The sequence below is a fragment of the Lepidochelys kempii genome, chromosome 6 (assembly GCF_965140265.1).
Source record: "Lepidochelys kempii isolate rLepKem1 chromosome 6, rLepKem1.hap2, whole genome shotgun sequence".
NCBI classification, from domain to species: domain Eukaryota; kingdom Metazoa; phylum Chordata; order Testudines; family Cheloniidae; genus Lepidochelys; species Lepidochelys kempii.
This window is the reverse complement of record NC_133261.1, coordinates 104,831,487-104,847,941: the sequence shown is the minus strand read 5'-3', so window position 1 is coordinate 104,847,941 and position 16,455 is coordinate 104,831,487. Positions and strand designations below refer to the sequence as shown.

The 16,455-nt window shown below is 46.4% G+C and overlaps 1 protein-coding gene across 12 annotated transcripts in view; it reads right to left on the bottom strand.

The window, feature by feature from the left end:
* The window catches only part of UNC79 (unc-79 homolog, NALCN channel complex subunit), a 161,993-nt gene that overhangs the window by 129,237 nt on the left and 16,301 nt on the right, over window positions 1-16,455 (bottom strand). For 10 of the 12 annotated variants that reach the window (XM_073349519.1, XM_073349521.1, XM_073349522.1 and 7 more), the window contains 6 exons: window positions 13,463-13,555; window positions 11,370-11,425; window positions 10,119-10,248; window positions 7,909-7,973; window positions 2,154-2,242; window positions 995-1,035 (listed from right to left, as the gene is read on the bottom strand). In XM_073349519.1, the coding sequence (XP_073205620.1) occupies window positions 995-1,035; window positions 2,154-2,242; window positions 7,909-7,973; window positions 10,119-10,248; window positions 11,370-11,425; window positions 13,463-13,555 (474 nt within the window). Of the gene's footprint in view, window positions 1-994; window positions 1,036-2,153; window positions 2,243-7,908; window positions 7,974-10,118; window positions 10,249-11,369; window positions 11,426-13,462; window positions 13,556-16,455 lie in introns of those variants that run through there. The other 2 variants (XM_073349526.1, XM_073349528.1) reach the window with 2 other exon arrangements.

Below are 16,455 nucleotides of genomic sequence, written 5' to 3'. Positions count from 1 at the left end.
CAGAAATCAAGAGACTGGCCTAAAAAACACAATATAATCTTTTTTTTAAATGTTATGATTTTGGGGCCAATGATTTTTGGGATCTGACTCATGATTTTTGATCTCTTGAAGCTGGCAATACTGACTGCTGCACTGGAGAGAAGGGATCAAATGGCACCCACCCAGAGCCACCCTTCCCCCAGCATGCCTCTGCACCCAGAACTGTGCAGGGAGACCACTCCACACTGAAGGCATTGGAACCTAGGTAGTGACTCCCATCCCCTCACCATGTGGGCTTGGGAGAAGACAGAAAGAAGGCAGGAGCCAGCCAGAGACTGCAGCTGGTGGGAGCAGAAGCAGCCAAAGAAGGGTCCTTTGGATGTCTGAGCATTCAGAGAACTTTCTAGTTTTGTCTGGACCTTCTCTGCCCTGTGCTGACTGGCTGTTTGCTCCACCCCCTCCTCCTCCCTCTCCTTCACATTCTCTTCACCTAAGTTTCACTCCACCCCTGCACCTCTTCCCCTCTTGTCTCCTGCCCCACCCACACTTTCCCTTCCCTTTTCTTTCCATTTAGCTAATCCCCTCCTAAGTAAATCCACACACACCCCAAATGGCAGAATTAACATGTTTGCTGCCCTCACAGTGTTCATTCTGCTTGTGTTCTACCCCTTCCCTCAGCCTGTCTGTCAGTCTTGTCTATTTAGATTGGATGCTCTTCGGGGCAGGGACCATCTGCTAGTCTGTGTTTGTACAGCACCTAGCATAATGGGGCCTCACTCTTGGTTTGCCCTTCTGGGCTACCATAATAAACATGATTAATAACAATAATGACTAGCTAATGTTTGCACACTGCTCTGAAGATGCTAAGGAGCATTTAAGTGTAAACAATTATTATTTTCTAGGATTCGGTGTGGTCTTCTTGGATGTATAATACCTAAGATAACAGAGAAAAATAAACAAACTTATGATTGTAGAGTCACAATTACTTGTTATTCATCCTTAAAGTAAATCTTACCTTGTGGCAGGAGAACATCAACCAACCATTCACTGTGGTCCCTAAAATAATTCAAATATTTAATTAACATCCCTTTTTATTTTATTTTTGCACAAAAGAAACATCAGTGACCTACACTGTTCTGAAAAAGCTTTTCTGTAAATAGCACATAATAAATAGTGGGCTGTTTTAAATCAGTTCTCTTTGTTATGCCCTATTGATTGTAAATTATCACTGTGCTGATATCTGTCCATGTTCAAGGCTTTCAAATATTACTTTGAAGATATTAATTTAGCAATTTAGAAAACACAATGTGTTCTGTATATACTGAGATTAAAAACTGATGGTGAACAGTGTTAGACAAACATGAAAAAAGGAAAAGTACCTGTTCCATACACTGTATATCTGTTTAGAAGCCATGGCTGCAATTAAATTTGATTACTTTTCCCGGCAGCTTTAAATCAAGGATGACTTCAAAACCAAGATGACTTCTGTGAATTTAATTATTTTTCCCTGCAGCTGCTATGATACAGAGGTGTCTGTTAAACAAGGGCCAAAAATAAATATACACAGCTTCTGAACTAAGCAGAACTTCGTTCATTTGCACTAATGATTGGGAGACACATTGCAAATTAGTGGATTTTGTAAATTAACAAGTTTCCAAACAAAACTTAAAATGTGAGGATAATTCATGTCTGAATGTATTTCTGCATGTACTTCACAAGTGTGATCTAGTTTTAACTCCTTATGCAGCTGCTTCATGGTATGCATTAGAGAATGTTCTGAAGTACATTTTCCATAAAAGTAACGATGTCTCAGCAAGGGAGACCTCACTACAGTGCTCTTAATGGTGAGGAGAGACATTGTTCTTGTGCAAAAAGGGTGTGGATTCATAACTTAAAATCATAACATTCACAAATCTTACCTTTAAGACTCACTAACGTGAAAACTAAAAGCAAATGCTGTTCGCTTTGGGCCGGACTCTGCTACAATTACTCGTACCAGGTAGCACCTTACTTTACAGGTGGGTCCATTAACTTCAGTTGGATTATTTGTGGAGTAAGATTCTATTCAACATGATTGAGGGTGTTAGAATCTGGAGCTGTAAACTCATTGTATGCAGCTGTTTTTAACCAACTATTTGTGATCCTCGTTCATCTCTGAGTCTTAGTCTACCCACCCTGCAATCCTCTGGCTGCATTCTTCACACAGATAAAGCGGGGGTGGCTTATCACCCAGAGCCACAGACAAGGAAGGTTCTATGCACATCTGAAACACACAGGAAGAACAGAATGAACTTCTCTCTCCAAGAAAGTGCTCTGGTTTCATAACAATCCAAGGGACCAATGCTACAAGGTAATGAGCATCCACTGGCGTCAGTGCTTGTGGAGGGCATTTTTCCTCTTGCAGGAGGCACTCAGCACCTGCCAGTGTTGTGTCCCAAATGGTTTCCGCCAAAAACAAGCTCAAAACAGGGAACCAGTCTGTGTAAAAGGAGAGCAGTGTCAGTCCTGTTTTCTGCATTCTTGCTTTAAATGGGCCTATAGGAGTAACACAGGTGTGTCTTTGTTACATTACTATAACTAAACACATGTATTATATTTCATGGTCATTGCAGTGCTTTAAGGGCTTGGCTACACCTGTGAGTTAGAGCGCATTAAAGCAGCCCCGGGCGCCCTAGCTTACTACCCATCCACACTGGCAAGGCATGAAGAGCACTCTGACTCCATGGCAACAGTGCTGCTGGTACTCCACCTCAGTGAGAAGATTAACGCTTGTTGTGCCTTGGCTGAAACGCCTGGGCGTCAGTGTGAACGAGGTGTTGCATTACTGCGCTCTGATCAGCCTCTGGAAATGTCCCATAATCCCCTTAAGTCAAGTGGCCACTCTTGTCATTGTTTTGAACTCGCTGTAGGAATGCGGATATGCCCTTTGAAAGCTCCGTTTCTGACAGCCGACTGCTTATCTGCTCTGAGACAAAGCAACCATTACTGTGCAACGCTGTGTGTGAGAGAGGGAGACAGGGGGAAGGGGGGTCTGCTGCTGTCTGAAATTAGAAGACAGCATGCTGACATGCTCTCAGCCCCCCCAAAAACCCACTCTCTCTCCCCCCACAACACACTCCCTATCACACTCCACCCCACCCCACCCCCCATTTGAAAAGCATGTTGCAGTCACTTGCATGCTGGGATAACTACCACAATGCACTGCTCTCTGTGTCCACGCCAGTGCGCTTATAGCAGTCAGTGTGGACAGATTGTAGCGCTTTCCCTACTGTACTCTACGAAGGCTGGTTTAACTCAAAGCGCTCTACATCTGCAAGTGTAGCCGTGCCCTAAGAGGCAGAATCTCATACAGGAGAATTTGGCTCAATATTTTTAGGCCAAGCTAAGGTAGAATTCCAGATCTTTCAATCTCAGTGGTGTCACTTGTAACACCTATACACTGCAAGTATACACACAACATGGCTCTTGGCTATACAGCACATATGTGATAACAGAGATGGAACCCAGGGGCTCCGGCTCTCGAAATGCAGGCCTCTGCCACCAGAGCTAAAAGAATAACTCCCCTGTCTTGCACTAGCGGTGAGGCTTTTATCCCCTTTGTGGGTTAGCCATTAGATGGCAACATGATCACATATTTGAGCAGATGCATTACACTATTTAAGTACTTGGAAGCAGGACAGTCGTAGGTCTGGACATGGACACTGTGACAGGTTGATCTTTCCCTTACGGGTAGTGGTACCTAGAGGTCAGCCCACCCCAGTCACATGGCATGGTCCTGTGATGGGGTGTCCATCCCACACAAGGCCTGAAGGGGGTAAGGTGGACCAGTTAAGCGCCTAGACTGCACCTGAAGGAGGAATCAGGGAGCAAGCACCAATTAGGGACGAGGTTCAGAGGAACAGGAATGGTGGGGTGAGGGTGCTGTATAAAGCCCAGTAGCTGAGAGAAGAAGGGGGCAGCAGAGAATGAGGCTGCAGTCACTCTCAGGATGAGGGAAGGAAAGGTAGGAAGCAACCCAGGGATACAGTAGTAATGTTTAGGACTGTACAGACCTTGACTGTTTGCTTCAGGGTCCCTGGGCTGGAACCCAGTGTAGAGGGTGGGCCTGGGTTTCCCTACCAAACACTGTGGAAGTGGCACCATTAAGGGGCAGTGAAAGAGAAGACTGCCTGGGACAGTGGGTCCTAAGAGACTTTCCCCCTGGAATGGGAAAACTACAGTGATCTGGCCGGAGGGCCAAGCCTCAAAGCGGGAGCAGTTGAGTCCCAAGAGAACGAGATTGAGAGGGGGACAGAGCGCAACCATAGGAAGAAGCATCGGCCTGGCACAGCTAATCCCCAGATGTGGCCAGAAGGAGGCGCTCCAGTGGTGAGTAGACCATCCTTGTGACAGGCCCCCTTTAAGATTTTTTTTCGGGGGTGGTGGGGTGATATAGAAAGACCAAGAAGATACTGGGGACAGAGGAAATGGTCAAGGGAATAAGTAGTGTTTGGGAGGAATCACATTACTGTCTCTTTAAAGGCCCAGGACCAGGATCTTTGCAGAATGAGTGGGACAAGACTCCCCTCTCCCCCAGCCAATTGGGATGAGCTTTAAGAAGGGGACCATCTTATATGCTGCTTCCCCACTCCTAGCAAGGCCGATATCACTAGGAGAAGGCTCATGTGCTGGATGGGGAAAAGTGCCCAGCTGAAGGTGAAGCTGGCTAAGACCTGTAACTGGCCTAAATCACAACTCCCAGCTCCACAGACGAGAGCTGGGGGAACTCCTGTCCCGAGGAGCGAATTAACTACCTAAACAACAGCCCCAGGTCCTTGCAGGAGAGTTAGAAAGATTCCGGTTCAGTGCCAGATTAAAAAGAGTTTTGGGGCCCTGTGCACAACGGAAATTGGTGGTTCACCCCCCCCCCCCGTCCTCATTAAACTAGAGCAGGTGATATACAAGATAATCACCGCTCTAGGCAAAACTTCATTTTGCTGCCCTGCTCCAACCCTCTATAGCAGAGGTTCTCAAGCAAGGAGGTGCACCTCCCTGGACTTTTGGGGGGAGGGGTGGAGGTACAGCAAGCCTTCTGCTGGTCCAGTGATTATTGTAAAAGTGGGGGGCTGAGCTCAGGTCACAGGACCACTCACTCCAGTATGACCCAGCTACCCTGTGGCATGACAGCGGTGGCTGGACCAAATTTGAGTATAATTGCAACCTGGCACACAGGGTCACAGCACCAATCAAGTGTGGGATTTGTGTGTGTCGGGGGGCGGGGGGTGTTGTTTTGTGTTCTGGTAGGCCCTGTGCAAGTTCACCAAGGGCACATTGGTTAATCTGGGCCCACTCCTGTCTGAAACAGGAACATGCTAATGGCTAGAATTACAGCCCCAGTTTCAAGAGGAAGGCTGGGGGGTCACTCTAGATGTGGGAAACCAGAAGGGAAACCAAAAGGACAGTTTGGAGTATAGCCCGGGGAGTGCCAGAGAGGCTGTAGAGCCACAGAGAACAGAGGTCTCTGTAACACAGCAGTGAGAAGCCACCCAGGAAACCAGACCCTCTGGAAGAGAGGACCACAAAATGTGAACTAGAGGAACAGTCTACAGGAGCAGTGTGTTAGGAAGCACACCAGGGAAACAGTAAAAGGTTGAAAGAAATTGACATCAACCACTTTATACAGGGTTCTTAGCCTGGAATCCAGAAAATGGCCAGGCCTAGGCTCCCCTACCAAACCCATCAGGAGGGTTTACTAAGGTCTTGAGCAAGTGGGCCACACTCAAAGAGCTCAATGACTGTATGCCCCTCATCTAAGGTGACTGGCCTGCTGAAGCACTGGACTCTTTAGCACCCTGAAAGGGGGAAAGGACTGCCAGCCATCCAGCCAGAGGGCTAGGGTTATGACAAAGGACCAATGAGCAGGCTAGATGGTGAGGGGGTCCATCAGAGTAGGATGCAAACTGAAGCAGCCTTGCTGTGTCACCCAGTTTCATCACAAGGGGGCAGTGAAGACAAAAGGCAATCACTAACAGACATCATAATATCACTTCTAAATGAAATTAAAAGTTTCTTAATCTAGCCAAGAGCTTGATCTTGCTGCGAATGACAGGGTATATTATTCTTTGGATGTAACTTCCATCCTCTCTCTATTAACAAGAGTTTGGGGCATGTATCGAAGAGAGAATAGGCCTCAGTTCATATATCTCTACATAGCTCTGATCTTCATTCTACAAAAAGTAGTTCAGATGAAAGTCCATTCGAGACTTCTAAGCATTAAGCATTTTCATGTACAAACCTTAGAACTGTAAATCTCACTAAGAGTTACTCTCCCCACTGAATGGCTGGAGTCTTCAGGTCACAATGCAACACCTACCTGTTATCTTTCTCTGGTGATGGGAGGACCTAACTGGGGGTGACTGGGAAGGGATGGATGAGGGGCTGGAGTTGGAATATGCTGGGTGGGAAATGTTGGGAGCTCTGAAGTCAAGTGTGAACATCTTTTTTTTGCAATTATAATATACTGGGAGCCTAGTTTGCTGGAAGGGAGAGATCTGTCAAGTGTCATTTTGATCAGTTTAATTGTTTTAATGTTTATACAGTGCCTGGAACATAGGTTAGGTCTATAAATAAATAAATAGCTTTACTACAGGCAGTGTGCACCAGACTTGGACTCAGTAAATGTGGATTCTATTCCTGACTCTCCTACTGCCCACTGAATGACCCTGGGGTCTGAATGACTTAACCTCTCTGTGATTCCTGTTTCCTGTAAAACGGGGATGATGCTATTATCTTCTTTCTAAAGCACTTTGGAGAATATAATAAGTAACATTTTTGAGAAAACATAACACTGGGGTAGCCAGAGACCACTCCAGAGATTTTCCATGTGGATAGTTGCCAACTTTTTAATCTCACAAAACTGAACACCCCTGCCCTGCCCCCTGCCCCGAAGCCCTGCCCCTTCTCTGAGGCCCTGCCACTGCTTGCTCCATCTCCCCTACCTCCGTCGCTCACCCTCACTCACTTTCACGGGGCTGGGGCAGGGGGTTGGGGTGCAGGAGGTGTGGGGTGCAGGCTCTGGAAGGGAGTTTGGGTGTGTGAGGGGACTTTGTTCTGGGGCAGAGGGTTGGGATGCGGGAGGAGTTGCACGGTCCTGGTGGCACTTACCATGGGTCCCAGGAAGCGGCCGCCAGGTCCCCTAGATACATGGGCAGCCGAGGCGGCTCTGTGCCCTGCCCTCACACCGGCAGGCAACGCCCCCACAGCTCCCATTGGTCTTGGTTCCTGGCCAATGGGAGCTGCAGAGCCGGCCCTTGGGGGAGCGAGGGGGGGCAGCACATCAAGCCTACCTGGCCGCCCATGCACCTAGGGACTGCAGGGACCTGGTGGCTGCTTCTAGGAGTTGCGCAGAGCTAGGGCAGGCAGGGAGTCTGCCTTAGCCCTGGGCCCCTGCTGTGCCGCCGACCGGACTTTTAACATCCCGGTTGGCGATGCCAACATCCCAATTGGTCAAAAACAGGACACTTGGCAACCCTATATGTGGCCCGCAACCATCCTTATATTTAATATGGGGACATAGCTCATGGAGGCTCCAGGATGAAATACTCCATCTTCATCCGAGCAGCCAGGCTACATAGGCCATCAAGATGTATTCTTAGGACCTTTAGTTTCCACAGGCCATGCTGCCATCTTAGTTCCTGTATCTGATCTTATGGAAGTCAATGGAAGTTTTGCAACTGACTTCAGTAGAAGGCAAAGCAGGCCATTAAAGATACGGGTAACTGCAAGCAATTTCCATGCCAAACTCAGCCCTTGGTTACATACAAGTCTTACCGACTTCAGTGTGTGACCAGAGACAAAATGGGGCCCTAGCTTCAACCCATGGGCTTACAGAAATTTTACAGTAAGGCCTTCAACTGGGCAAAGTTCTGGTCCTGTGGAAATGACTGTTACCTTCACGGCTGGTTTGTTAATTGCATTATGGCATTCAATGTGCTGGCAGTGGATGGGATTCCAGGCTGCAAAACCAAAACACAGCTGATTAACAAACAAATATTATTCATAGGTACCATTTATGCTAGTGCCCAGATGCCCCAATCTAGACTGGGCCTCATTGTGCTATCTGCATACAAATAAAGAGGAAGACATGACCCCTGCCCCAGGAAGCATACTAGTAACAACAACAATTTATAACATGCCTGTCTGGATTAGGAGGTGGACTGTATTCCCACACACAAGGGTATAAGGCAGGAGTAAGGAACCCTCCCCAGCAGCCCTTTCATTTCTTTCATGCTACCCAGACTTTGGATTAGTTTCTGACTACCTCCAGTGAGCATAGAGGAGTAGCCTGGAAATTGTGGCCCCCTAAAACACATTTCTTTCGCTGAGCTGTTCCGAGGCCAGCTCAGCAACACACTATCCCTTACTAAGGGCTGTGTCCTCAATGCTCAGATTTTGTCACACATTCCAGCCCTCTAGTCTAGGGAATTTGTGCCCTGCCTAGTGGGGAACCCCCTCTGATCAGCTGTCTTCCTCACTTGCCTACCTCCTGGGGCTGAGCAACCAATCAGAACTGCTACAGAAAAAGCACTCACCACCACCCCATACCAAACCAAAACTGTTCTGACAGGAGGGGAGGGGGAAGGAGGGAACTAAACAGACCACTGCTCAGGGCAACTCCATCCCATCCTCTGAGCAATGTGAGGGACAGGACAGCATGAGTGTTCTTCCGCAGCCCCTCGAGCTGCCCCCTGCTCACAACTGGAAAGGGGAGAGGGTACCCTGCTGCAGTCCCCCAGGCCTGAGAGTGGGGGGTGAGAACCCAGGAAGAGCAGAGAGGAAGCTGTGGGGCTGAACTGAGAGGAGTGGGGTCAGAATTAATTGCTGGCAGGGAACATGCAAATTTTGGGGCGAGAGCTCCTGTAATGGGAGCCAAAAATCACTTTACCCAATAAATGTGGAATCGTTTGCAACACTGTCATGCACACGCTGGGGATGGGCAGGAGCAGTTCAAAAACCAGAAGACAGACCAAAACCCACAGAATGGAATATTTTAATTTTAGAAAGCCTATGATTTTTGGGGACAATCTCATGATTTGTTGGGGTCCAAATCTTATTTTTGCTCTCTTGAGGGTGACAATACTGTGGCCCAGACACACAATCTAGCACTAAATGAGCCGCACAACAATTTAAAATATAATAATACAATGAACAAGATCAGAAACCAGCAATATACAAAGCAGAGCAACGTTTAAATCCCAATAATCTGACTTCATTAAAAAGGGGAAGGGAATGCTACATAGGAGGTGACAGAAATCAAATATTAGAGGTGTATTCCAGGGGCATAATTTGGATTCAGATCCAAGTTCACATTCTGAATGTCCCAAAGTTCAGGGTTATCTGAGTGTGGGGTTCTGGTGCCAGCCCAACTGTACTCCAAATGGAAAAAAAATCCAAAAGGACAACACAATACAGTATTGAAAATATGATTCTTCAAAGCAGAGAGATGGGGTTAAGGCCAACAAGCAGCAAAAGGAAGTTCCCCACCTTAAGAACCACCCCAGCAGAAGCACAATCCCCTACCAATATAAGATGCAAAAACTACACAGAGGAAGGTGAGCGTGAGACCTTGTGCCATCCACCTACTCAACTTCGTCTCTCTCTTCCTGCTTTCCCACATCCTTCTTTCCAGTCCTGGGAACTTTCCTACTGAGCTCTGTTTGCACCTGACTCCAGTGACAGTAATAGCTAGAAGAGGAGTCATAGCAACGGCAGCAGCTATAACAAATGAGGCATCACTAGCATCCAACTGACAGTAGAAAGGGACATGGAAGGGATTCCTTCTTGGACCTACAGGGTACATTTATATCCCGGTTCAGGACTTTTCACTGTAGGTTTATGGGGAGAGGGTTATCCAGTTAGTGTTGGGACTGACACACTGTATTTATTGGATCTGATCCAGCTTCTACTACCCATAACTACTACCAATTATCATCACCTTTTGAAAGCACACTGAAATAGACATTGCTTATACTTAATATATCTACCTATAGAATATTGTAGTTAGGATCACTCTGACAAGAGTTAACAGCTAACACTAGTACACACCAGACCACCTCATTTATTGTATTTATTTGGGTTTATACAAACATTTTTGCACTTACCTGTGTACTGCAGTCCTCTGTACTCACTTATTGCCCCTGGCGGTTTTAAATTGGGCCAATAGTGGAATAGCATTTGTACTGCTGGAGGTTTTACTTGAGAAGGACCATAAGCTATTACATACAGCAAGTCCTAAGGAAAAACATGTGTAGCTGTTTAGTTTGCATGGTGACAAAACACTACTCATTTCATAACATTACTTGATGTATGTTTTCAAATGTGCATACACGCATAAAGATTGTACACATTTTACACCCTGCCCACCACCTTTTGCAAACTCTTTGGGGGAGATTAGATGGCAACTCTACTGGTGTTGCGGTTCAGTGATGAGACAGAACACAGCTTTATGCAAGCAAACAGGCTGGTCAGCGGAGATGGGCTGTTCTGCCCCCCCGCCTTCCACCTTCTCCTTTTTTTATATTTCTCCCCCTAAGCATTACACACTGCTACACAAAGGAATGTATGACGTTGATTCATATGCTTAGTTACCATCCTCTATCTACTACAATCCTGGTTCTCAGGCCTTGAGCCCAGGCTAAAAAAGCCTCCCACAGTTGCTGTCCAAACAATCAAGTTCTCAGGGTTCATATCTAGCCCTTGTCCTTGGAAAGAGCAATGTGTGCATTGGTTCTAGGAAACAGTCAGGGTGTGCCCCGCCTGCTTCCAGGTGGAATAGCTAGACATTAACCCTTCATACTGGTGTGTTTGTAAAGCACCTAGCATAATGAGTATGTGATTTTGACTGGGGCCTCCAGCTGCTACCACAATGCACATCATATATAATAACTTCAAACAAGTTAAGCCTTCTGTCTAGATACAGACCAAAAAGGTGGAGTTTGAATCCATAACTGGATTCAGATTTGGTTCAGGCTAAGGATAAGAATCCAGACTTGAGGTTGAATAGGGACTAAATTACCTCTGGCCTCAATGATACTACGCACAAACCGTCCTCATAAAAATTCAGTCCAATATGAACTAGTAAGATCTCTTGCTCTTACAAGATTTTTCCCAACTTGAGCCACATTTAAGCAGGATTCAGAAAACGGGCCCTGATCTGAAGAGATGGAACAGCATCTGTAAATTCCAATTCTGAGCAACCAACAGCTGCTTACCCCAAATTCAGCAAGAGGATCACATACGGAGATCACGACTTCTGACTTTCTGGCTCAAAGTGACTACAGTTTTCAAACCAGCTGGTTTTCATTATTGTAAACAACATTGTCTATGTAAGGTATATTTGGTCACAAACTTACTTTCCATACTTCTTGCTTATATTTCATGAGGCATTCCAGTAACTGACAATGATACACTGAGAGAGAAAAGACCATATAAGCATGACACTGAAATGGAAACTCAAGTTCAAGAAATGGCTTGTGTCCCATTTAGTTTAGTTTATTGAATCTACATTCTGTTTAATTCAGTGTTTATAAAGTGAACAATTTGCTAAAGGCTCATCATCCTGGGGTTAGAGTAGATAATTGAGCGTCCGAAATTAAATGTCAGTAGTTTGTTGATGCTGAGGAATGCAGTAAATGATGAGAATTACTAGTGTACCGAATTTTGGCACTTACTCTTTACACAGAGATGGAGTAGTTCCCCTTGCCTCCATCTGATTTATCTGCCTATTCACTTAGACCTTGTTTTTATGGCGGTATGTGAATATATAATGCCAAATTCAGCTCTGGTGTAACAGTGTTGTGGCTAGAGCAGGGATCTGGGAGTCAAAAAGCAAAATACTTCATACAAAAATCTCATTCATATTTAAAATTTGTCATATAAATAGCTTATTTCTAGGTTGTGGCCTACTTTTATTCAGCTTTGGTTAATTAGGTTTGTATTGTGGGAGACTTCTTCACATGCTCATGGTACAGATGGCCCAGTGCATTTCAATATCTACACAACTTTATAAATAAATAGAATAGGAGAGAGTTGTTTATGGCAAAGAGAGTCAATTCCTATGGGTCGAATGTTGTCTTCACTTGACAGTAGTGTGACCTCACTGACTTCACTGGGGCTGCGCCAATGTTAGAGAGAGCAGATTTTGTCTTCAAGTGCTTTTTAATTACAATTAAATTAATTACAGTTTATTTTGGAGCCTGTAGACAGCTGTCTTGCTAAAAAAGTGACAACAATTGTGATTCTAGCAGTATAAGAGTCCAGTATATGAGACAATAAAACAGATTCTATCTACCTGATAGTGGTTAGTAATTCCCTGTTCCCACCCAATGGGAGCTACGGGGGGCGGTGCCTGGAGGCGCACCCAGGGCAACACACAGACCCCTGTGCCTCCCTTCCCCCAGGTTCCAGGCGCTTGCCGGAGCGGCGCGGGGGCAGGGCAGGCAGGCAGCCTGCCCTGTCCCCATTGCACGCCAGGCTGGAGCCCACCCCCCTAACCCCTCCTGCAGCCAAATCTCCTGCCGCACTCCAAACCCCTCCTGCACCCCAACCCCCTGCTGCACCCCAACCCCCTGCCCTGAGCCCCATGCCGCACCCCGCACGGGAATGGGGGCAGGGAAGGGGTGGGAAGAGGCGGGGCCTCATGGAAGGGGTGGAGTGGGGGCGGGGTGCCAGTGATGCGGCCCCTGGGCCAATGTACTAATCCTCATGTGGCCCTCGTGATCATTTGAGTTTGAGACCCCTGTGTTAGAATGTTCCATTTTCTGGTGTTAAGCTAAAATAAGCAGGACTGCTTTAAAGTCTCAATTTCAAAATATTTCCATCGATAATAATCGAAATTTACAGATAGAGAGAGTAAGAAGAATGCTGCTTGAGAACTTATTAGGGTTGGATTTAAGAATATTTACTTTGTATGTTTTGACATGTGGTGACAATTTGTGTTTTAATTGTTATAAAGCTGTAGCTTTTTTCAGTCTCAACATCTACTGTCACTGAATATTTATTGTCTGATTCCTGACCCTGTTCTCTGACCCCCCCCATACCCACAACTGTGAACATTTAAATCAACAGAAATTAATAAAATATGCTTAAAACACATAATTTTGTACATCTGTGAAAATTTAATTTGATAAAAATAGAAAAAAATGCTTACAAATAACCGACATTATCTATCAAAATTGTAAACAAATAAAATAAATAAGGAATCTGGACAAGCCTAGTTATCTGGAACATTGCTGCTTCAAATACCAGTCTCAGAAATGGCAAGTTTTAACTGAAAGGATTATTTTTAAATCCCATTTTGCAATACCAGCATGGAGAGGAAGAGCATTTCCAATTGTCTGAACTTCCAGTGAGCTGAGTTCTCAAACACTCTCTTTGACGTAATATTTCATGACTCATACCCTTGACAGAGAGATACAAACAATGGTGCATATTTATTTATACATACCAGGATTTGACGTGTACTGCATTGCAATCATTAGCATTGAAGATGCAGACAGAGTGACGTGTGCAGGCACTCCTTCTCTCCTCGAAGATCCCACTTAAAGGGAAGCAAAAAATATCTCCTAGCGTACAGCAAGAAAAATTAGAAAACAACTGCACCCAGTTTAGATTTTGACTGACGCAAATAAAATGCATAGGGCTGCATGTATTTTTAAAAAAAAAAAAAAAAAACGTGATGGGGTAAAAGCTCTCTGATGGCAAAAGAAAGACTATTGTAGATGTGGTGTTTGCTCACAGGGTTTTAGCCCAGTTCCCCTGAATAGCAAGGTTTCTGTCTGACAGCTGTGCTAGCAAAACCCTGCTCCAGAACCGTGGTTCTCAAATTTTTCAGTCTACAACCCACAAAATGGCCAAAATATCAGCTTACAACACACCATAGCCTACAGTCTTTTGCTGTTAGGATTTAGGTCCTTGTGGGAAACAATGGGAAGCTTGGGGAGCTACTGAGTGGGGCAACAGGGACAATGAGAGGAATGGTGTTGAGGAATGGTGGGTGGGGCTGGAGTGGAATAGCGTGCTGGCTATTGTTGGTCTATAGCAGGGGTCAGCAACCTTTTAGAAGTGGTGTGCCAAGTCTTCATTTATTCACTTTTATTTAAGGTTTCACATGTCAATAATACATTTTAACGTTTTTTAGAAGGAGGGATCTGGGGCAAAAATTGGGGATTTGTCCTACTTTGAGCAGGGGGTTGGACTTAGATGATCTCCTGAGGTCCCTTCCAGCCCTGATATTCTATGACTGAAAGTCTCTCTCTCTAAGTCTATATACTATATAACTAAACTATTGTTGTATGTAAACAAGGTTTTCAAAATGTTTAAGAAGCTTCATTTAAAATTAAATTAAAATGCTGATCTTACGCCGCCGGCCCGCTCAGCCTGTTGCTGGCAGTGGGCTGAGCAGGGCCAGCGGCCGGGACCCCAGACTGGCAGTGGGCTGAGTGGCTCAGCCCGCTGCTGCTCAGCCCTCTGCCGGTCTGGGGTTCTGTCCGCCGGCGCCTGCCACCCAGGGTCCTGGCTGCCAGCCCCACTCAGCCCACTGCCGGTCTGGAGTCCCGGCCCTGTCCACATAGAGTAGGTACCTACCTTCTCCCTGGTTCTAGCCATTCTCTTCCTCTCTCTAATGCACTGAGATGAGGGTGGGAGTGTGCTGAGAACAGGGCTGGGGGTGAAGGAGCAGGCTGGGGGTTGGGGTGCAGGGTCTGGCCAGGAGCTAGAATGAGGGAGGGGGCTCAGGGTAGGGGCAGGAGGTTTGGGTGTGGAGCACTTACCTGGGCAGCTCCCATTTGGTGCGAGGGGTGCAGGTGGGAATGTTGGGGGGCGGTGTGCAGGAGCTCCCGTTTGGTGCTCAGGGTGAGAGTGGGGATGTGGGGAGTGCAAGAGTCAGGGCATGTGGTGTGGGGGGGCTGGGGATGTGTGGGGGATGCCGGAGTCAGGGCTGGGGTTGTGGGCAGAGGGCTGGGTGTGTGTGAGGAGGGTTCAGGGCAGAGGGCTGGGGTGTGTGCTGGGGTTGTGGGGGTGCTCCCAGCCCCCTGCCCTGAGCAGCTCACAGCAGGGGGCTGGAGGGGATAGGCCCTGATTCCACTCCCTTCCCAAGGTCCCTGGAGCAATGAGCGCGCTGTGGCTCCGCTTTTACCTCTCCCGCTCCTGCTCCGTAGCAAGGGCCATCAGCTGATCAGCTGCAGAAAGGGAGAGGAGGAGGGGCACGAACCCTGCACACTGGGGGAAGAGGCGGCGGGAGTGGGAAGCCTGCCTGCCCTGCAAGAAGAGAGCGGTGGGCAGAAGGCGGAATAGAGCGGGCCGGGCCGGGCAGGATTTTTAGTGGCACGCTGCTGTCTGCCCGGGTCCAGCAGACAGCAGCATGCCATTAAAAATTGGCTCGCGTGCCATAGGTTGCTGCCCCCTGGTCTATAGCATAGATTTGTCCCTAGGCAACATAATTTTAAACACTATTTTCAAACTAAATCCCATTTCTCACTAGCTGGGATAACTATACTAGGACAGTGATACCAACAGCAGTGTTTAAATATGGGAGCTATGATTTTGATTGTAGGAGATAAGACTTAATAGACCCTAGCTGGAGCTTCTGCTGCTCTCCTAGTGGGCTGATCAGTGTTGAGCTAGTGGTCACCACCAGCTAGGATCCTGGGAAAGCCCTGAAGATTGAGGGTATTTATTGGACTGCCATCATTCATCTCTGGATATCAATGGCAGAAACAGAGTTACAAAGCAAAGGCTTGGTGGAGCCCATTGCTGGGGTTATGAGCTGCTTAAGCAAGTGGGGTTAGTGGAAGAGAGGCTGTGAAACAGTTCAGCAATGTGGTATAGATGGCCAGACCCACTGATCATAGCACTCATACAATGAATATAATTGATACCCCTGAATGTACACGCCACAAGTGTAATTACCTCTGATTTAATTACTGCTCTGCTGGAACTATTCTCTGCCAAGTCAGTATCCCAGTAATTACATGCCGCTCAAAACAATCCCCAAATTATTATGGCATGATCTGTTTGTGAGAATTTATATTGCGAAATATGCATTCTCCCGCAGTTCTGACCTAGCATTTAAAATACAGTCTACAGAGAAAAGGTACCATGCGGTATTAGAAACAAAATATAGAGTTGGATTGATTTATACAGTGATTTGAGAAAGCTGTGTTAGAAAAAGGCAATTGGCTAACTATTGCTCTCAGTTACATATGTACAATATCTACTGGGGGGACTAGTATCCATTTAACTAAAGACAGAATTAGGCTTAATAGGTTGTTTTGGAGACTAGTTTCAGAGATTTGAGGAAATTCAGGATTGGAGGAGCACTCTATAGAAAGTTCTGCATTGGATGCATTTTTCAGACTAGCGTAATGGAGAGATAAAGCTTTAGTTCAAGATTCTTTAAAACCACAGTGAGACTATTGCATATTGATCTGTATTTCTATA